General features: G+C 45.8%; 1 protein-coding gene across 3 annotated transcripts; it reads left to right on the forward strand.

Annotated features, from left to right (window-relative positions):
• Nucleotides 1–925: 925 nt before the first annotated feature.
• TMEM39A (transmembrane protein 39A) lies at nt 926–20259 on the forward strand. 3 transcript variants are annotated; one of them, XM_017814767.1, is made up of 9 exons: nt 926–981; nt 11989–12182; nt 13714–13936; nt 15258–15341; nt 16723–16865; nt 17319–17661; nt 18466–18653; nt 19154–19274; nt 19829–20259. In XM_017814767.1, the coding sequence occupies exons 2-9, from the start codon at nt 12070–12072 to the stop codon at nt 20060–20062; spliced, it is 1449 nt and encodes a 482-aa protein (XP_017670256.1). In that variant the 5' UTR covers nt 926–981; nt 11989–12069; the 3' UTR covers nt 20063–20259. The 3 variants fall into 3 exon arrangements, with proteins under 3 accessions (XP_017670256.1, XP_017670257.1, XP_017670255.1); XM_017814766.1 differs by lacking the exon at nt 926–981 and having other exon boundaries at nt 11978–12182; XM_017814768.1 differs by lacking the exons at nt 13714–13936; nt 15258–15341.
• Nucleotides 20260–20456: the final 197 nt, after the last annotated feature.

The following is a 20456-nucleotide window of genomic DNA, read 5'->3' on the forward strand; positions in this document are numbered from 1 at the left end:
GCCGTGTGTGGAGCAAGGGGTCTCCCTGGCAGCCCAGCGCGCTGATTTGCTTATTTGCAATTTATATAAATCTTTAATAAATTTTTGCTGCTATATTTTAACCTAAGTCTCAGTTTACTTATAACACAGGCAACTAGCATCAGGATGAAAGGACATAGTCATAAACTGTGCCAGGGGAGGTTTAGCTTGGGAATTAGGAGGAATTTCTTCACATAAAGGTTGATTAGACATTGAAATGGACTGCCCAGGGAGGTGATGGAATAACTGTCCCTGGAAGTGTTTAAGGAAAGACTGTATGTGGCTCTCAGTGGTCGAAGTGACATGGTGGTGTTTGGTCATAGGTTGGACTGATCTCAGAAGTCTTTTCCAAAGTAATTGATTCTGTGCTTATGATTCTGTGTGGAGCTTTCTGGCTCTATTTTCACTTGTGATTCCAGAGCAAACAAGGAGACGGAGCAGCTCCCGAGGACACCCCGAAGCCCCAGCAGCCAGGACAGGCCGGCAGCAGCACACTCGGGTGGCCCCGCTGCCACCACCAAGATGGCGGCGCGGCGCGGCCGCCGCCCCGCCCCGCGGCTCCTGCCCTCCCTGGGCCGGCCGCGGCCGCCGGGGGCCGCCGCCGCTGTCGCCGTGTGATGAGAGCATCAGCCCTCACTGCCACGTCTCCCGGGCAGCAGGCACTGTGCAGGGCCGCGCCGGGGCGCCGAGGCCGAGCCCGCCCGCCTCCTCTTCTCGTCCTCTCCCTTCCCTTGCTCCTGCTCCTGCTCCTGCCCCTGCCCCGCCGCGGGGCAGCGGCGAGGTGGGTCTGCCCGGCGGGAGGAGGGGCGCTCCGCGGGGCTCCCACCGCCGCAGCCGCAGCCTCATCCCCCCGGGGCGGTCCGGGGGCTACGGGGGCCGGGGCTCGCCGCCGGGCCGCTGCCGCCGTCGGGGACTCCGCTGCCGGCTGATGTCCGAGCCGCGCCGCCGCCCGCGCTTGGATGTGTGAGTACAGGCTCCGCCGCTCCCTCAGGGCAGCCCCGCTCCGGGACAGCCCCGGCGACACAGCCGGGCGGCGGGCTGGGACCGCCGGAGCCCCCGCAGGCTGCGGTGCTGCCCGCCCGAAACTTCGTGTGTGTGTGTGTGTGTGTGTGTGTACGTGTGTGTGTGTGTGGTGAGGCTTCTGCCGGCTTTGTTCCGTCCCGCTGGTACGTTACGGCACTTGGTGCCGGGCTTCTCTTTTCAGACGTTTCCTACTGTCCCAGGGTTAAAGCAGGAGGTCCCCGCACGCTGCGGAGAGCCGGGTGCTCCGTGGTAGGAGGGTTGGGGATTAAACGCGAGAAAGTTAGTCTGGGGTCACGGGTAGGTGTGCTTTTAAAGCGCTGTTTCTACGTAATCAGTCCTGCAAAGGAGGGAGGCAAGGGCACTGTTCTGTGCAAAATGAGAGCTGAGGCAATCCTCTGTAAGTCCAGGCAAATTCAACCCACCTTAAGGTACCGTTTCCAGAATGCATGTGGATGCACATTTCTATCCCTGTTCTTTTTTTGTACCACTCAGGAAACAGTGTATCAATCATCCTCCGTTTTGTAGGGTAGCAGTTGGTCCGATGATTTTCCTTTTTACATGAGGCAGTTCTTTTGCTACTCCAGCTTATTTTAACATATGAATGTATAGCAGAAACAGAGGCAGCTTTGTTTGCAATCTGTGATTGCTCTCATGCATGCTTTTTATTGTGAATAAGGGGCCCCTACTGTCACTGGTATCTGTTAAAACTGTAAGGGAAGAAATGAGATGTCTGTGTTACAAAGTGGTGAGTTATGAAGTTTTTGGAGACAAGGCATCCCTTCTATAACAATCTCTTCTGTCTGTTAACTCACTGTGACCAGAAGAGATTTTCTGGGAGAGGGTTACAGTAGTACAGGGATGGGACTGGAATGGCTCAGCTCTGGTCTTACAGAAATCATCATCCCTTTAACCCACAGTCTGCTCCTTTGCTGACCTCCCTGCATTCCGGTTGGAGTGTTTCTGATATCTCCTTCCAGCTGCTCCTGTTGGAGTGCAGGCTGCTTTAGCCAAGGTGCTTGGCATTGCAGTCAGATGATACTCTGCTGGTAAAATCTGAGCCCACAGATGCCAAAGTGGTAGCCAGGCAATGCTGACCGCTCCGGGAGTTGGGCTGAAACTTCACCTGCTCCTTGTTGTCCCTCACCTGAGTGAAAGTTCTTTAGGTGCAGATGCAGCTACTCCTTGTTTCTGTTCTTGAACATCTTTGACTTGGGTTTTGCAGTACAAACCAGGATGTCAGGAGGGAATGTCGTCCAGGTCTGATTTATATGGAAGAACAGAGAAGCTCAGGTAATATCATTGACACTGTACCCAGTGTGATGTGTACTCCTGATTTCAAGACCATAAAACACCTCCATGTCTCCTGTACATCTCATTGCTGGCTGTCTCTTTGCAGACATGGTAACTTGCAAGCATTTGAGACCTGATTTTCAGAAGCTCTGGATATCCACACACCTACTGACAGAGGTGTCTATATTGCCTCAACCTGAGCATTCAAAAATATTATTAATATAGAAAACACAGGTCTTTTATTTTAGCAGGCCTTTTATTTTTATTTTTTACTTTTATTTTTTTACAATCTCTCTGGCTGTAAAATGGGGCTAAAACATTTTGCTTTCTACTTTTGCAGGATATATTTCTATTCTGCTTGTAAGATAAATTCTTTTAAAAACTTCTTGGAATGTACAGGTTAGCACCTTGCTGAATTATTTTCCTTACAGGGATGCAGTAGCTAAGGAAATAAAGCTATTCTCGTCTTAGCAGCCTACCTATATTAGCAATGTTTGTGCTGATGTAACATTGCCAGTATAGATATACTTTTATGTATTGCTCAAAAGCAGACAGGCCTAATCATTTTTTTTTGTCTGTGTGTTCTTCAGCCACTACTTTTTGTTCTGAAATTTTAGAGAAAGAATCAAATTGTATATAGTATTTGAAGGGGAAACCCCACACCTTTTTGCTAGTTTTGAAGCTGAGCAGTGCTGAACACAAATCCTGCTCTGAAAGGGTCTGTAATGCAAATTGATCTGGGCAACTCAAGCCGGGATATCATAAAACTAACACTTCTTTTCCTTCTGGGGGCATCAAATCTGAACGTTTGAAAATACAGCAAAAGCATATGTGCTAGAAATGTTTGTTAAGATGGCTTCCAGTTTCCATGAGCATTCAGTTCAGAAGCCAGTTGGGCCACTCAGTACTATTCCATAGAGTTACAGCTCCTAAAGATGGATATGATGGAAAGCAACAAGACAATACTGATTCTGAGACCATCCTACTTCTCAGTCTCAATGATTTCCCTGTGCCTCAGAATCATGAAATCCTGGAATAATTTTCTTTTGGCAGTTACAATCATGTGGTTCAGTTTTAGTTTACCATTGTGAAATTCTTGAGTTGGAGGGTTTGGGTTCATACTCTGGATTTAAAGAAAATACAGTTTGTCAATACACAGATGTATGTGGTCTTTAGCATTAGTGAAAATAAGTTAGAGATTTGGCTGAATTTGTTTGCTGTTAGAACATTTGGTCTTAAAAATATTTTCCATTTCTGACAATTCTTTTGTTTTTCCATTGTGAAAAGTTATGTCCTAGCATGTTTATGGACTGAGACATACAGAGAAGGATTGAATTTGGCTTGCAGAACCTACTTAAATGCTTGGGATCTTTAGTATTACTCAATCTGTCATAGTTAACTGCGCAGTATGATACTCTGTTATGCGTAGTTTCCTTTCTGAGGCCCAGTTTTTGTTCTCCTTGCACTGCCATTCTGTTGAAGAACTAAACCAGTTTGACATTAATGCAGTGCTAGCTTATACACAAGAAGCCATAAGGAAGATACTATATTACAACAACTGACCTTCCTCTTCTTTCAGTGATCCCTTCCCTCTGCCATCTCCTGCTCTCTGACTGCAGAGTTTGGCCTGTCCTGGTAATGGATGGTGCCATGAAGTTGGTTCTCTCCTTTATTCACCTAATGACAGTAGGTCTTCTGTGTAAATCAGAACTTTAGTCCATTTATTTCTAACCCTACCACAGTTAGGTAAGTGGCATTGCTTTTAGCCAGTGGATTTTTAAAATGAGAGGTGAATCTCCAGGAGCTGTGTGACTTGGGAAAATCTCTTCATGAGCCATCATAAACTCCCCTGAAAGATTTTGTGCCTTTCTTTGTGGAGTGTGGTCATCGGAGAGTTATTTCCAACCTTTTTTTGAGTTTTTTGGGTGTTGCAAGCAGAAAACGAGACTTCTGGTGGGAAGTGGGTATTGTGCAAGCCGGTCAGGAGAGCCATGCTGTCCAACAGTGCAGCAGCACCCGTGTATGCCGGGGGGTTTGGAATGGTTGGTTTAAAGCAAAAATGTCAGTAGGCATCTGTGGCCCATAAATACAAATAAGGGAGAGAGTATGCAGATTCAGACAGGTAAATTAGTCTTGGTATAGTTAATTAATGTATCCTATTGCATTTTCCCAATCTGCTAGATTAGTTGATCTGTAAACGGTCATACAAGGTTCTGAGTGCTGCCTACCAGAGCCATGGAAATTGAGTTAAAGACTTGCTGTTTTGTGGGGAACTTCTATATTACCTGTACCTCTTGTTAAAGAGGCTAGCAGGGGAGAGTTTATGCATTCTCAAATGTGGTTTATATTTTAATGCAAAATTATGATTTATGCAAATTACAATTTATTTAGAATTCCCTGCAATAATTTTGCTTTTCCACAATGTTAGGGATATGCAAACTCTTGTTGCACCAATACTTTCTGCTGTGAATCCCAGTGCAATGATTTGGAGTAAAGCTTAAGGGAGCGGCTTTTAACTTTCTACTTCATGCCTTTCTACTTCATGCCTTCAAACTCATTGCTACAGATGGCAGATGCCTGCCTTATTTTTAGCTATTTGAGGACAAAATAGAAAAATCTTAGTGACTCCCCATGATTTGTCATCGTGGCTGATCTCCATTAAATTAAACATAGGGATTGGCGGAGAAACAAAACCAGCAGGAAAGCTGCTTCTGTTTGTTTTTAAAAAAGCTTGTCTAAAGCACTAAAATAATACTGTAAAAAATATTCACTACTACGTACAGAGACCCCCGGGAGGAGAAATACTTGCTGAACAGTTTGTCCTGTTCGGGATAAGGAAATTGAGGTCTGACAAGATTGGTAAAACAAGTTCCTTGGAAGTCAGTTGAAGAGGAGAGATTAAAAAGCAAATGAGGTCCTAGCCTGTACTCAGGCCATTAGGGTGTGTGTATGTGTTCAAGGTTGGGAGGAGAATGCATATTTTGCTGGCTTACTTGACTGAAAATGTTAAGATGGGCTCTTAAAGCAAGAGCATCTTCTATCTTTTTCTATTTTCTTTCTTCACCCCCTTCAGGAGTGACCTGTTGTTGTGCATTTGCCCTGATAACTTGGAAAAAAAGTTCAGTGGCCATACCTAAAATTCCCCTCCTTTCCCAGTTACTGTACATGGCACAGTGTAACGGAGGCTGATCTGTGGCTGTGCTTTAGCAGAGCCATGGCTGTGCGTAATGTTTGCTGAAGAGCTTTGATGCAAGATGTACTTAGGAGTGTGTGTTGATAAACTGTATTCACGGCTTTGATAGCCTTGCCTGTGTTGTGTCTCCTAAAACATTGCCCTTGTGATTTAGCATTACTTCCCAACCAGTGGCCCCTTCTAAACAGAACTTCTGTTTCTATCAGTAATATGCACAAGGAATTGGAGCTTAAAACTTTTGTCTTGTTACATACGCAGAGAACTGTGGGTCCAGCTCGGTAATTCCTGCCAGCTCTTTAGTTTGGGCATCTTAGTCTGGATGAGGCTGGACTTGCTGTCTCTTTCCCCACACGACTTAAAAGCATGGGAACTGTAGGACCAAAATAAACCATGACCCAGCTAGTCAGGCCTGCATTTCCCTTTGCTGCTGGAAAAGCTCAACTTTGCAATTCTGTCTTGTTCTCACACGAGAACAAGCCAATGCTTTCTTTATTCCCCGATCCTGTATTTGGCTGTGAGTGTTGCTGTATACATCAGAAGAAGCCAAAGAAAATGTTAATGTCTTGCTAACTGTAATAGTGTTGTCTTGGTGAGGAGTGTTATTGGCCAGTTGTAGCTGCTGAGCCCTGAGGATCCTGTGTTGTGGGTTGGTTTTGGTTTTTTTCAGTTTCTTTTGGAATATAAATTCACTTGTGTTCATTCATAAAATTATTACAGTCATTCATTAAAGTCTTCCTAAGGTCTTTGCTTTAACCTCCTGCAGCAGTTTGTTGCACAAGGTAATTATATGGTTATAAGGTAATATTATTTTATTACTTCAGGAATTGTGGCTTTGTTCTCATACTCGCCAGAGGTTCATTAAGAGTGCTGAGTGTGTTTATCTTTTTTCCTCCAATTCACAAAGACTTGAACTCACCTGTATTCTGAAGAGGATCCTATCGCCTGCATACCTCTGGAAATTTCGTTCTTGCACCTCCTGAAGTAAGGCCTTCAAGGGGATTTTAAGCAATGTATAGGATTTGGGTTGGAAATCCCCCTCCATTTTTAAAAATTGCTCTTTCAGTCTCTTGGATAATTTGCTTGGTCTAGAGTATTAAGAACTTAAATCTATGTCCTAACCTTAAAGAGGACATCTACAAAATGAGCTGGCTCAGCTTTTACTGCACTTTAATCTTGAGAAGCTTTTCCTGGAAAACTTTTCTTTCCTGCTCCCATTTTTGTCTGTGGGTATTTGAAGTGCTGCAGCAGCTACAAATGGCAGATGCTGCCTTCACCTTATCTTTAGCTAGAACTCTTAGTTTCCCCACTTACCTGTCCTCTCAGCTTTAGCCTTCTTTGCTGAAGATGCCTGAAATGTCATACAGTTATATGCCATTTGTGAATTCTTGCCTTTTTCTTGCTACTTTCACCATTCAGTTTTGGTGTGTGTAGAGGACTGGTAGATGAAGCCTCTTCAGCCAGAGTTGTGCTTTATCAGAAAAGCCTACACTGACCTTGTCTTGATGGGTTGGTTTTGTTATTACAGAGGAGGTTCTTGATTCTTAGTCATGGAGTGAAAATTAGTCTTGCTGGTGCATCACCTGACAGGGGTGATTCACTACTCACTCTTGTCCTGTTTGATGGAGTCTGAGCTGCACTTCAGGGGGGTTTCTGTCTCTCTCTACCAAATCTCCCTCTTGATCCATTGCTGTGTATGGCATGAGGGCTTGGAAAATATGCCGACTTGGAGACCTCCGTCCTAACCGGTTTTGCCTCCCAGCTCTGGGCCAGGTGGCGGGTGTGTGCCTTTGGAGCCAGCCTGAGTTGAAAGGTTGTGTTGACTTAGCACTGGGGCAGCTCTGCGCAAGCCAAATATTTAGCTTTCCATCTGATAACCTGTAGGTTGTTTCCTCTCTCACAACAACCAAATGCTTATTTTATTCCTAGACCAAGTTAGGGCTTCCACAGAAGTTTTGCAGCTTCTTAGCTTTCGGTGTGGCAGATGTGAGGGTGCTCGGGTTCTGCCATCACTGTTCCCAGGCTCTCTTACGATTGTTTTTTCTTTTTGGCATTATGTTGGGTGAATTTGGTTACCAGCTTTGTGTCTCAGTTTTTCCAGCTGTCAAAACAGGTGGGAGTTTTTTTGTTTTGTTGTGTTTTTCAAATTATTATTATTTTTTAATTTAAATAAATAAATAAATAAATGGTTCACACTAAAAGGAAATAAAAATACCCTGTAGTAACTGGGACTCTCAATGTTCAAAGTTCAAAAGAAAACTTGTCTGTAAGGTAGATTTGCTGATAATTTGCAAAGACATTAGGATTGCTGGACAAATGCAAGTTTGGGATTAGGTTGACCAGCTACAGCAACTTGAATTGAGGACATTGGTAACCAAGAGACCTTTTTACATTGCTTGTTTCAGTTTCAGAGACAGACTGTGCTTTGTGTCAGTGCTCTGCAGCCATGTTGTGGGGGTGACCTGCTGCAGTTCCCTGCGAGGGAACACTGCACAGGTGGCAGGTGTGTTTCCATAAAGCACGGACACCCGGAATGGAAAGTCTTAGTGGGTGCATGTGTGTAGCTGAGGAGGAGGCAGGCAGCGCTCCCTCACTCACCACAGAGGCGACGTGTTGCTTCACCCCCAGATGTCACATGCTGACCCAGCAGGAAAGGGCTGCTTTAATCGAGATGGAGAGTTGCAATGAGAGACCTGTGGTCTTCTTGAGCCACATTGCTGCAAGTGAGGATGGTCACATTTCCCTTTCTGCTCTTGAGTGTATCTGGTTGTAGGTCTTGTGGAGCCAAGAAGAGCCTCTTGAATGTTTTCCAGCCTCTGAGAGTTCTTGTGCCTTGGTGCAGTGAGCTTCCCGAGGGACTGGAGGCTCAGAGTTTTCTCCAATTAAAAAATGTTAACGCCATCAAAATAACTGGCTGAGCATTGTAGTGTTTGCGGCAAAGAGATGGGGAACCAGGCAGACTTTCCATTCTGATGAGTCACTGACTCTCTCCTGATTTGCCTCTTGAAAGAGCTGTTTGGGCAGCTGCTGATGCAGGAACATGATTCTGAGTGATGGTCCCTGGGGAGCAGGACAGGGCTGCATGCTGCTTCACCTCTGAACTGGAGGATAATTCGTCTGCCTAGCTCTTTATCAGTAAAGCCTTGCACACAGCTGTAGCTCTTGCCTGCCTTGATCCTGCCTCAGCGGGATAGCAGGGGAGCTGATGGGCAGGAGGGGTGTTGGTGCAGAGAAACAAAATGACCAAGTGGTCCTTTACTGTGGTTCTGAAAGGAAGAATTGGAAATCAGAGGGTCTTGTGCCCTGTTTCTGGATCTTCTTATAACTATGTCACATATGAAAGAGCATGGTCTGTCCTAGGACCAAGAGCTGTCCATACCCACACCCAGTCCCTGGACCCACTGTCTGTTGTTCTGTAGCTGGTCCCCAGATCCTGCTTGTCTGTTTTTATGATGCCCACATCTGCCTGGGAGAGGAGATCTTGGAATATGGGTAGTTTCAGTTCTGAGGATTTGAGGATGAAGGGACTACTAGTATGTGACTAATTTTTTGAGGGGAAATTGTAGGTGAACTGGAAAGAACAATGTGGAATCATATTAATAGACTAAAGAGGCCTGTCAGGAAGAGCTTTTATCTTTCATTACTCACTTTTTCTGCATGACTCTATATAAAATAAGATCGCTGATGGGGTGGGTACTGCAAACAGAGAAGGGAGCCTGTAGACTTCATTAATACTTAATATGACTCAGATGCGCACAGGAATCTTATCTGTTGAAATAAAGGGTTATGGACACTTTTTTTTCTTGTTCACATATTTTTCAAAGTAGAATCATGCCTTTGTTTATTAATTGAAAGGTATAAAAATGCTTTTCCCCATGCCTCTCTCCTCAAAAATGAAAGCTGTTGATTGGTTCAAGGCCAAAAAAAGCAGACTTAGAGTCGAACTGATCTGTAATCTCACTGCTTTGTTTAGCTTTATCTGTGGAGCTTCAGTTTTGTGTGGCAAGTTTTACAAAACAAAGGCAAACAAAAAAGGAATGGCTCTTAGGCAGATTTTGCTCTAACAGACGCCTACCTAATTTGATCTAACTCCAGTGAAGTAAAAGTTATTTAAAGCTTGATTGAGGAACTGCCCAGTCTATATGTTCATGGATCACTGTGAAAGGGCTTATTCAAGTGCATTTAAAATATGTGCACTGATGTTAAGGATGGCTGCTTTCCACGGGCAGTCTGTTTTACTGGTAGAAACTCTGCATTTTACTGGTTTGCAAAACCAGAGGGTAGAAGTGCAATTCCTTAGTGTCCAAGTGCCTGCATTGGAGAGTGTGTGAGGCATACTAATGGGATGATACTAATGAGACCTGTTAAATTATTTACATTAATTATTGAATGTGGCATAAAATACCTTCCACTGTTAATAGCACTAATTAGACCACCAACATGTTGCATCCATTATCATAAATATCCTGTAGATTGAATTAGACCAGTTGTTTTAGCTTTCACAGTCCCTGTAGTAGTTAAATTTGGCTTAAAATGTCTTTCAAGTTTGTTCCTTTTTAGAGGTTTTTCTCATTTTTTTTCCTTCACTTTAGCTGCTTATCAAAAGTCTGGGTGCCCTAAGTGAATTCAGCATTGTTTGTTGCTACCCCTGCTCATCTTGTGCATGCAGGAGAATTTTCTTCTGTTTATATTGAATTCCTGACATAGAAATATTCCCAAATAAAACTCTAGAACATCCTAGAGAAAATTGTCTGAAAGCTTTAGAGTCTTGACTAGAAAGGTAAGGAAGGCTTCAATTCTCTGCTGTATTGTCATTGGAATTATAATGAGAGTTTTAAAGTCTGCCAAAATACATTATTTTCCTCCAAACCCAAATTGCCCAATGTTTGCTTTCCTTTCATGCATTTTCACATCTCCTTTTCCTTTTTTTTTTCCCCCTGTCTCCAGGATCTCTGTTTTTTGTTGTGGTTTTGTTGTTTTGGTTTGGGTTTTTTTGGGTTTGGGTGTTGGGTTTTTTTTTGCAAGTGATCTTCATGTTGATATGTGGAAAGCATTCATCTTTTGAAACATCTTGGATTTTTGTTGAAAATTTGAGAACTGGTATCCTAGTTTCAACCCCAACAGTTGGTTGTTAGAGTAGAGATGAAGGATGGGAAATTTTAATACAAAGGATAATTCTTTGAGGGAGGTTTTTTAGAGTAATTCTCCTGCACACTGTGTTCATGGCGACAGTGGTGTGACTCACTGAGGAGACTTCCTGGCATTTCTGCCAGCCGCGATTTCTCATGATTTTAAAGGAGGTGATAACTGAATTATAAATAGATGATAGGTTCCATCTGTAGATTTCAAAGCTAGATCTAGAGCTTCCCAGAAGGTGTGGGTGCTTTTTTGGACCTTGGATTGGTTCTGGGTATGATATTTTTCCAAAAGGGCAGCTGATTAGTCTCTGGACTCGCAGACACACCAAAGTCCTTGGAGTGAGATGCTCGCTCAGTGTCTTGTTTCTGTACAGCACATGTACTTGGAGTGACTTGCAGATTTACACTCCAGTCCCTCACTTCCTTATGTCTGCTAGCCATCAGAAACTTACCTGACTGCCGAAATCCTTGCAGTGTCATGTGGGAGACCAATGAAATAGAAGCAAAACTGTACGGGAAGTGATAAAGGGTGTGCCAGAGAATCCACCATTGTTACTGATATTCTGAGTTGCCCAGTCTCTCTCGTACTAATTCATTTTAAGGAACTGATAGATTTAAATGTGTCATTAAAAATAAATAAATATTTATAAGCTTACTATTAAATTATTTTTCTTTGAAGGGCTGGGTCATGTGAGTGCCTATACGTGCATTTGAAGTGGATGCATAACATGTGTGTTTTGCTGCACTACTCTGCTAACTAAAACTACTTTTAAATGGACCTCCTACCTTCGTGTCAGTCAGGCGATCTTAGCACGGAAGAGAGCTGAACCATGCAGATACCTTCATGGAGACCAGCCTGTCTGTTTAGACCTCTGCCAGAGGGCATCCAGATTACCTAGCAGCATCAGAGCCTGTGAAGTAACATGTTGGATGGTTAAAAAGACCTGTGAAGCTCTAATAGCTCCACCACAACACGGAGAGGGCTCTTCCCAGGCTTGCTTTTGAAATGAAACACACAGTTATGCTGCCTCCAGCACTGCAGATGCTCAGTGGTGCTTTCTAGCCAGCAGGAAGTGCTAGTAGTCACTGATGGCTGATTTAAGCAGCCCCTTTTTAAAGACACAGTGTCAGTGGTGTTCATTCTGCATGTGCAAGCAGAGGCTGATCGGGTGCCACTGAAATGGCACAGTGTTTTAGGGTGGTGATGGCTGTCCCACAGGGCTCTGAGTGTGTGAGAGTAACTTCGCTTTGCATGAATTTGCTTGGCTGCAGCGTGAACTACGTGAACAGCAGTTTGCACCTTAACTAATGTTTCTGCTTCCTTTGCAGACTTGAGAAGGCTTTTGGATCGTTGTCTGGGTCTCGGGGCACAGCCTGCCGGAGGCACTGGAAGCGGACTGGTTCCTGGTCATGCCCGGTGGAAGGAGGGGACCCAGCCGGCAGCAGCTAAGCCGTTCAGCTTTGCCTTCTCTCCAGACGCTGGTTGGCGGGAGCTGCGGAAACGGTACCGGTTTGAGAAACAGGTGAGGACAAAGGTGGGGTTGTTGAGACCCTTGTGGCTTGGACAGCACTAAAAACAAGGGATTTAATCCACTCTGAACTCTGCGCAGGAGGGTGGCTTTGTGGTGAAAGCAAGGAACTGGGAGATGGGAACTTTGAGCCCCTGCTGCGGCATTAGGAGGTGACTCATCCAAGAGGGAACGTGTCATGTGTGACAAACCTCTGTTCCAGCTTCTCTTCTCAGCTCTGCCGTGGCACATGCTGCCCTCTGTGGTCCCTCTCTTGACTTCATGCAGTAAAATCAGCCCCATGGGGAGGATTGTGGAAGTGGTCTCAGCCTCCCTTCAGTGCTTGCTGTGGTCACAACAGCCAGGGGTGGAAATTGCACAGTGCTCTGTTTGTCTTTCCTGCAGCAGTTCCCAGAGCAATGAGTCCTAGCAAATGATGAGTCCTTGTCTCTTGCTTGCCTGCAGTGCCACAGGGAATTAGTGTGACATGTCAGAGCACAGCTGTGACTTCTCCTCCCGCATAATAGAAAGGCAGGGCAAGGGGATGCCCTTCTGTTTTGGACCTGCTGGCTGCAGATTCAACTAATTCTCACAGTTGGCAAAGATCATCTCCATTTTCTGGGGAAGTTGGGGGCTGAAACAGGAACACATAGTGACATTTAGATCTCCATGTTTGATATGAAAACTGAAAGGGCCCAGTGTTACTTCCTTCCATAGAAAAGTTGGCAAAGTAGAAAATCTATTTGCTACATGCAGAGGCCCTGGTATAGATTCATTCTTACAAATTAGAGCAATCCGAGCCATGTAGCTTTGTCCTGTACAGACTTCTCTGTCTGGGACAGATGAACAAATGGTACAGTCTGAGGTTCTTGAGGAGCAAGTAACTGTAGAGACCATAGAGGCAGTGCCTAGGTCCTTGCTTATCCTGATTTCAGACACAACATAGTTATGTCTGAGCTTCCTCCATCACTTCAGTCTGCCAGAGCTTTTAGTTGTCCTAGCCTCCTCTGAAACCTAGGAAAGAAGGAAGTGTGAGAACACTTGACAGGTCAGCCTCTAGGAAGTGGCTGAACTACTTCATTCCATTTTTAGTTACCCCTCTTTTAAAAAGAGGAACTGTGAGCAGAAAGACAGTGGGCACTTTGCAGTACTGGAGAAGGAGGCTGGGTGCTACTGTAATGTCTTGGTGATGGGTGAAAAGAGCCAACATTAAGTGCTGGATGTGGCACAGAGTCCTCAATGAGTTTTCCTCTGTACCTCTGCTCCTCAGTCTGCAAGTTTACTGAAATATTGCTGGGCATGTCACAGCACTTCTGGCAGCTCAATCAGTTGTCCAGAGAAAATGCTGGACAAGGGTTTTGTCTGAGCTAAGATGATGAAGCTCACCACCAGTCTCATGTCAGAAGTATAAATGCAAGACTGCTGTCACCACCTTTCCTCTAGTAATGCCCAGTCTCCAATTTACAACCTCAAGCATACTCTGTCCTGGAAAATGTTAGAGATGATGTAGAATGTTTACCAAGTGAGTGATACCCATCTGCTTCAGGAATGGTAGTGCCATCAGCCTCTCTGCGCCTCCGATCACAGCGCTGATTACTCCAGAGCCTGTGCGTCACTGCCGGATCCCTGAACTGCCGTTGGATGGGAGCCTTCTCTTTGAATTCCTGTTCTTCATCTACCTACTGGTAGCCCTCTTCATTCAGTACATCAACATCTACAAGACTGTCTGGTGGTACCCATACAATCACCCTGCTTCCTGCACCTCACTGGTGAGTTCCCCAGCAAGTGCCATCACTCGTGCTTTTTCATTACACAGCTGCTTTTCATGCTGCTTCAGTCCAGGAATCACCAAGCATTAGACATTAAGGGAATGGATGGGAGTTCACATGCACCCCCATCATCCAGGGCCATGTCATTCCCCATTTTACAGGGGAGAAAATACATGGCAGATGAGAGAGAGGAATCAGCAGGACTTCTTCAGGGGAAATTTCTTGCAGATACTTGCATGGCCTAGCTAGCTCCTAGGGTTTGAAACGGAGTTTCCAGTGGAAACAACAGAGCCTGAAGAAGGAAGATATGCAAGTTTACATTAGGATTTCACAGCAGGTCAGCAGCAGAGTTGGGGAGGGGTTTAGATCCTCAAATTATGTAAAGCTACCAGTCTCCTCAGTTTCAGTCTCGCGCAGTAGGCTACGCGACCTGGCAGTGACCTGTACCTGAGTCAGTGGGCATGCGTGAGTGAAGCCAGCCTCTGCAGCTGGTATTGTGTCCTTAGGGCTGCTTGGAAGTGTGAGGTGGTTCCTCAGTTACCTGTACCGACAGGTGGTGCTGGTGTTCCAGCTCAGCTCTGCGATGTCGGACGCAGCTTGCTTAGAAGTAAAAGCGTTCTGTTTTGGGCTCCCTGCCTGGAAGGATTTAATAGTCATTTGTTCCCATCACAACTCAACCATTCTTTTTTACCCAAAATGTCCTTGAAATCCCAAACAGCAGTATTCAGAGTCTGCTAACTGTTCTAGCCAGGATATATTTGATGGCTTCACTGAAAAATTGTGAGAACTGTATCTAACTTGATGCAGCCAGACTCAACATTAAACTTCTAATACAGATTTGTGACCTGTGAAGATGACATTTCTCACTTCATCAGGGTACAGTTGTTGCTACAGACCATTTTTGAGACCAAGAAGGAAAGTGAGCTGGTGTGCTCACTCTGGACTCCGTTTCGGCTGCCCTTGCTCTGATTGCTCAGGGGCTTTTCCCTGGAGAACCTGTAACCTGTTCTCCATAGTAGGATTCTGGTCCTCGATGTCCCTTTGACCCCAAAAATACCTGCCTGAAGGGTAGATTTGTTTTGTTTTCTGTGCAGATCTCTCCATGGGAAAGAACCTCCCTGTGGAAAAGATCTTGCTTCTTGGAGACATTCCTGTGTTACTAATGTTTATCCCTTTTCTCTCATCCCTAATAGAGAGATTAGGGAAATGCTTACATGAGATCCTAGTATACTCTCTAGCAGCCAGTTTTCTAGTCCCACCCCATCTGGGTGGTTTTAGAGTCCCTTTTCCTGGTGAAGACCTTTCTTCTTTCCTCCTTCAGAATTTTCACCTCATTGACTACCACCTGGCGGCGTTCATCACAGTGATGCTGGCACGGAGGCTGGTGTGGGCCCTCATCTCTGAGGTAACATTCCCAATGTTCCCTCTCCTGCCTGCAGTACTTACTGCAGAACATGACCATCCCTGGCCTAAGAAAGTTCTGCAAGTTGGAGGGTTTCTTCCCTCAGAAGAGTCTGCATTTGAAGGACTAAGATTTTGGTGGTGCCCTGCCTTGGAGATTTTTCCTGGAGACCATTCATCTCCTGCAGTATTGGGTAGCTCTGTTGCCTCTGCAACTAGAAGGAGATTAAATGGTCCCTCTTGCTTATTATCTTTGCAGGCACAGTACTGTACCCCACAATCTTGTGTTAGAGAAGTGGCCAAGAGAATTGCAAGTCAGGTAGCAAAAAGGCAAATAGGGAGGTTAACCAAGACTGGAATAATGAACTGGAGATTAGAGGGGGAAAGGTCAGGAGGAGGATGTCTGAGTACACTGAAGTGAAATAGGAATGCTGGTAGAACTGCTTTTCCAGTCCTGGTTACTCAATAACTCAGACTCTGGTCATGTCACCACAGATTTTGAGACCTTCTCTGTGTTTGTGAGAGCAGAACTTGGCAAAACAGACCTTTGTAAAAGTCAGTTTGAGGAAAATGGAAGTTTTGACAACTGAAGTGGTTAATAGAAGTCTAGGCTAAGCAACTAAGAGGTGTTGTAAAAAAGGTAAATAAAAGAACAGTTATGTCCTGTTGAATAGATGAATGGAGAAGATGGGATCTCTGAAGTTCTCTTTTAATCTGATTCCTGCCATTTTCATTTGTGTTCACATCCTCCGTAAAACTTTCATAGACTGAAATTTCTGCATTGAAACCTTCCATGCAAGTTCTTGCACATCCCATCTATTGGCTCTAACCCTCTGTCTTTTCAGTTTCCTTCTCCCCTCTGGAGACTGGAACAAGCTTTCTTGCTGTGATGCTTCCTCACTAGACTGCAGCCTGTACATCCAATAGAGATGAGTCTTGGAAATCTGTTTTTGGGATTGCCAGGGTGCACCATCTTCTCTTCCCTTGGCTGAGAACTGTGACCTTCCAGAATGCTGAGACTGAAAGGAAAGAGCAGGAGGAATTGGGTTTCAGGCTATCCCGGACTATTATCAGAGCAATAAGGGACTTAAGCAAAAATATTTTTCTACTTTGCAGCTCTGAATTTTTTTTTAAAGGCCCTATTTTAGTCATGCCCCACAACTTGTGATTATTTGAATCTTGGATTCTGTCAATCATTAATAAAATCAAAGGCATTTACCTTTGTAAGACGATCAGTTTCCTGCTTCTGGGAGCAAGAGGGCAGCTATCCCTCTTACAGTACCTCCTGGCACCCCTCTCCCTGCTGCTCCTCCACAGGCAGCCCTTGTGCTTGTCTTCTAACACCAGTGTTACAGGGCTGCTGAGTGTTTCTTCTCCATTTGCAGGCCTCTCAGGTGGGTGCGACATCAGTGGTTCACTACATGGTGCGCCTGGTGCTGCTCACCCTCTGTGGATGGGTGCTCTGCTGGACTTTGGTCAACCTCTTCCGCAGCCATTCTGTTCTCAACCTTCTCTTCCTGGGCTACCCGTGAGTGACACCACCTTCTGGGCAGGGGGAGCACAGCTGCTTGGGTGTGACACAAGCCACCATGGGAAGCAGAGCTCTTGGCTGTGGTCTGTTTCCTCAACTTAAATTAGAAGGGAGGCAGGAGGGGCTGAGGGGTGGTGCGAGAAGGTGGCACTGAGCTGATGAAGCAAATTGCCTCAGTTGCTGTTTGTGTGAGAGGCCTTTACTACCACTTGAAGACTGAGCCATTGAGATGGTTGGTTCTACAAGTGGGATTTAAAGAAGCTTCTCTGCCCAATTGTTGAAACTGCAGCCTCTGGCCCTTTAGGGCAGAGAAGAGTTGGCCACTAGCTTCTGGAGTGAGGGTTCCTATGTGGTATCACTCTCCTAAGGGCCAGCATCTGTTGAGAAGGTGCCCCTCGCTTCCTGTTGGGATGGCTGTCATTTCAACCATTGTTTTTTCTTTCATGGCAGGTTTGGTGTCTACGTCCCTCTGTGCTGCTTCCACCAGGACAGCAGAGCACAGCCTCTACCTGCAGACTGTGGATACTTGGTACAGGACCAGGTGGCAGATGATGGGGCTTCAGCTGTCAGCAGCCTGGTCAAAGATTTCTTCTCGCTTCTGTGGGAATCCCTGAGAGAACAGTTCAATAATCCTACGTCTATCCCCACCCACAGCTGCCCCCTTTCCCCAGATCTCATCCGCAATGAGGTGGAGTGCCTAAAAGCAGACTTCAACCGCAGGATCAAGGAAGTTCTCTTCAACTCTCTCTTCAGTGCCTACTACGTGGCATTCCTGCCACTGTGTTTTGTGAAGGTAGCTGTTGTCTGGCTCTCCCTGTGCCCCTGCCCGCCGTCTCCTTCTGACTGTTGTGTGAACTGCTGCCAGGCCAGATTCCTGGTTAATTCCCCTTTTCTCTGTCTCCCCTTTGGCAGCCCGGATAGCGGAGCATGGCTGCATTCGGAGTGCACTAGTACTGCTCCTGGTTGGCAGATAGGTATTGCCATAAATGTGATGCACCTCTAGTCCCATCACCCCACTTACTAACTCCCCTTCTCCCACCCCCTGTCCTAGGCAGATGGATAGCTGTGTTCTTCCTAGAAAAGGGAGCCTGTTGTTACCCGTCTCAGATCCAGCATCTTGCCTTTTGAGTGCTTGGATCAGAGGCTTTGGTGGTCAGGCTGTTAGAGCCAACTAGGATGCTTAGCAAGCTAAATCCAAGAGCCTCTTGTCAATGTGCGGGTTGTATATTTTCATCTGTCATTTTTTTAACTTGGACAAGCTCCTGTTGGTGCAGAAAACGGGCAGGGCTCCATGTAGCAGTCTTGGTGCAATTGGTGCTCCTGGGGCAGTTCTGTGACAAGCAAACTGCCTTGTTACCTGTTCCTGGAGGAGAAGATGCACCAGCTGCAGCATCATCCCCTGCCCTTTCTCCTTCAAGTCAAGGAGAAGGGAGTCTTGAGTGTTTCCTAAGCTGTAACCCTCCGAAATCACTGGTCCAAAAGCGCATGCCTGTAACGTGTGGTGTGGGTCTGCTGGATGCATACGCAGTATGTCCCTTGTCATTCCTTTGTCTGTCTTGTGACAGTGGTGCCAAGTTCTTGTCTGGTCTCTTTGCAGAGCACCCAGTACTACGACATGCGCTGGTCCTGTGAGCACCTCATCATGGTGTGGATCAATGCCTTTGTCATGCTCACCACTCAGCTGCTGCCTCCCAAGTACTGTGACCTGCTCCACAGGTCAGCCGCCCACCTTGGAAAGTGGCAGAAACTAGAACACGGTTCCTACAGCAATGCTCCACAGCACATGTGAGTGTGGGCACGGGGAGGGGTTGGCATGCCTCGCAAGGGGAGGAGAAGACGTTCTAGTAGAGGAGCAAATACCAGCAGTGCATATCTACTGAGAACACTTCTGCACTCCCCATGCAACTCTACTGGCCTTACTGTTCCCTGGAAACAGAAATGTCTGCTCTAGAGAGCTGTCTGAGCTCCTCCAGTCACTGCTGGCTTCTTCCCAAAAAGGAAGGCTGACATTCTTCTTGGCCACTGGAGAGTATCTTGTGCAGGGGCGGGGGGTGGCCCCCTCTCATGCAGTGGATGAGGTTCTTGCACTGGGAGTCGTTTGTTCACATTACTCAGAGTCCATTTGATGGGCTTGTGATCACGTCTCTCTGCTTTTCCAGTAGGAGCTAGGACATGTCCCTGTGGCAGAGGCTTTGGTATTTTTCAAGATGCAGTCCATTCCTGTGAACCCTTATCCAAGGAGCTGGGAGCACAGATGCTAAAGCTCTGGCATTCTCTCCCCACAGCTGGTCAGAAAACACAATATGGCCACAAGGAGTTCTGGTGCGACGGAGCCGATGCCTGTATAAAGCAGTTGGGCCTTACAACGTAGCAGTGCCTTCAGATGTGTCCCATGCCCGCTTTTACGCAAGTATCTCTTCTCTTGCTTGATGCCTTATGACTGTGGGAGGGAGGAGAGGCTCAAACATAGCTGCAGCAGAGCAGACTGTGCAGAACAGAGTTCAGTGCTGCACAACAGCCTGTTGCTGCTAAACAAAATACCTGTTAGCAGGAGAGGGGTTTTCCCCTTCCAGTATTACAGTGACCTCTGGGCAAGATGGAAGCCACAGCTGCCTTGTCAGTGTTTCCTCATCAAGGTGACACAGCTCTCTCATCAGACAGTGGCATATTCCCAAGAGGGTTCTAGTTAACATCGTTGAGGGAAACAGGAAAGTACATCAGGAGGCCAATTGGTTATCTCGCCCGTCCTCCCCTTCTCAAGCAAAATGCCACTTCTACATGCCACCTCTTATTCTGTTTTCCCTAAGTAGCACCTGGGGGTGGCTGGAGTACAAGCATTTCTTCTGCCCCACAGTGGTCAGTGACTCAGTGGTGCCTGACAGCATTATATACATAGCCCTCCTCCCTTTAACCCTGCAACAAATTACAGAAATCTGTCCTTTTTAACTGTTTCCCTGCAGTTCCTTTTCCACCGTCCATTACGGCTGCTCAACCTGCTGATCCTCATTGAAGGCAGTGTGGTTTGCTACCAGCTCTACTCCCTGCTGCGCTCAGAGAAGTGGAACCATACCCTCTCCATGGCCCTCATCCTTTTCTGCAATTATTATGTCTTATTTAAGCTCCTCCGGGACCGGATAGTATTAGGCAGGGCATACTCCTACCCACTTAATAACTATGGACTCAAGGCACACTAGGCCGGCCAAATGTGTACCCCTTCTCTTTTTCTTCCCACAGGGCAGGGAGGGAACCTCAGAAAAAAAAAAAATATTTTCGTACAGTTCTATTTTTTTCTTGCGGCGTTTATAAATATTTAAAATATTTTATATTTTGTATACTATTGTTTTTGTGGGGCGGGAAGGGAACCAGTGGCAATTAAATGTCGCTTTATAAACAAGGTGTTATTTTATATATATAAAAACCAAAAAAAAGTGGATGTGTATATACCGTATATCTATACCCATACATATATCTATGTGAAGCAACAGGATTGTGTGTGTGGTCACTGTGTCTGCTTCGCTCACAGAACTGCCCTGCCCCTGCATACTGTGGGGACAGAACTGCTGTTAATTAGGAACAGCAGGTCTGCTC

The sequence above is a fragment of the Lepidothrix coronata genome, unplaced genomic scaffold, assembly GCF_001604755.1.
Source record: "Lepidothrix coronata isolate B3197 unplaced genomic scaffold, Lepidothrix_coronata-1.0 Scaffold46, whole genome shotgun sequence".
Taxonomy (NCBI): domain Eukaryota; kingdom Metazoa; phylum Chordata; class Aves; order Passeriformes; family Pipridae; genus Lepidothrix; species Lepidothrix coronata.

Bases quoted from the DNA above. Each gene is read 5' to 3' on its own strand.
- TMEM39A (XM_017814767.1), top strand. From the start codon at position 12,070: ATGCCCGGTGGAAGGAGGGGACCCAGCCGGCAGCAGCTAAGCCGTTCA. The intron at 16,866-17,318 runs GTGAGTGACACC...CTTTCATGGCAG, and splicing joins CTTCTCTTCCTGGGCTACCC to GTTTGGTGTCTACGTCCCTC. The intron at 19,275-19,828 runs GCAAGTATCTCT...GTTTCCCTGCAG, and splicing joins TGTCCCATGCCCGCTTTTAC to TTCCTTTTCCACCGTCCATT.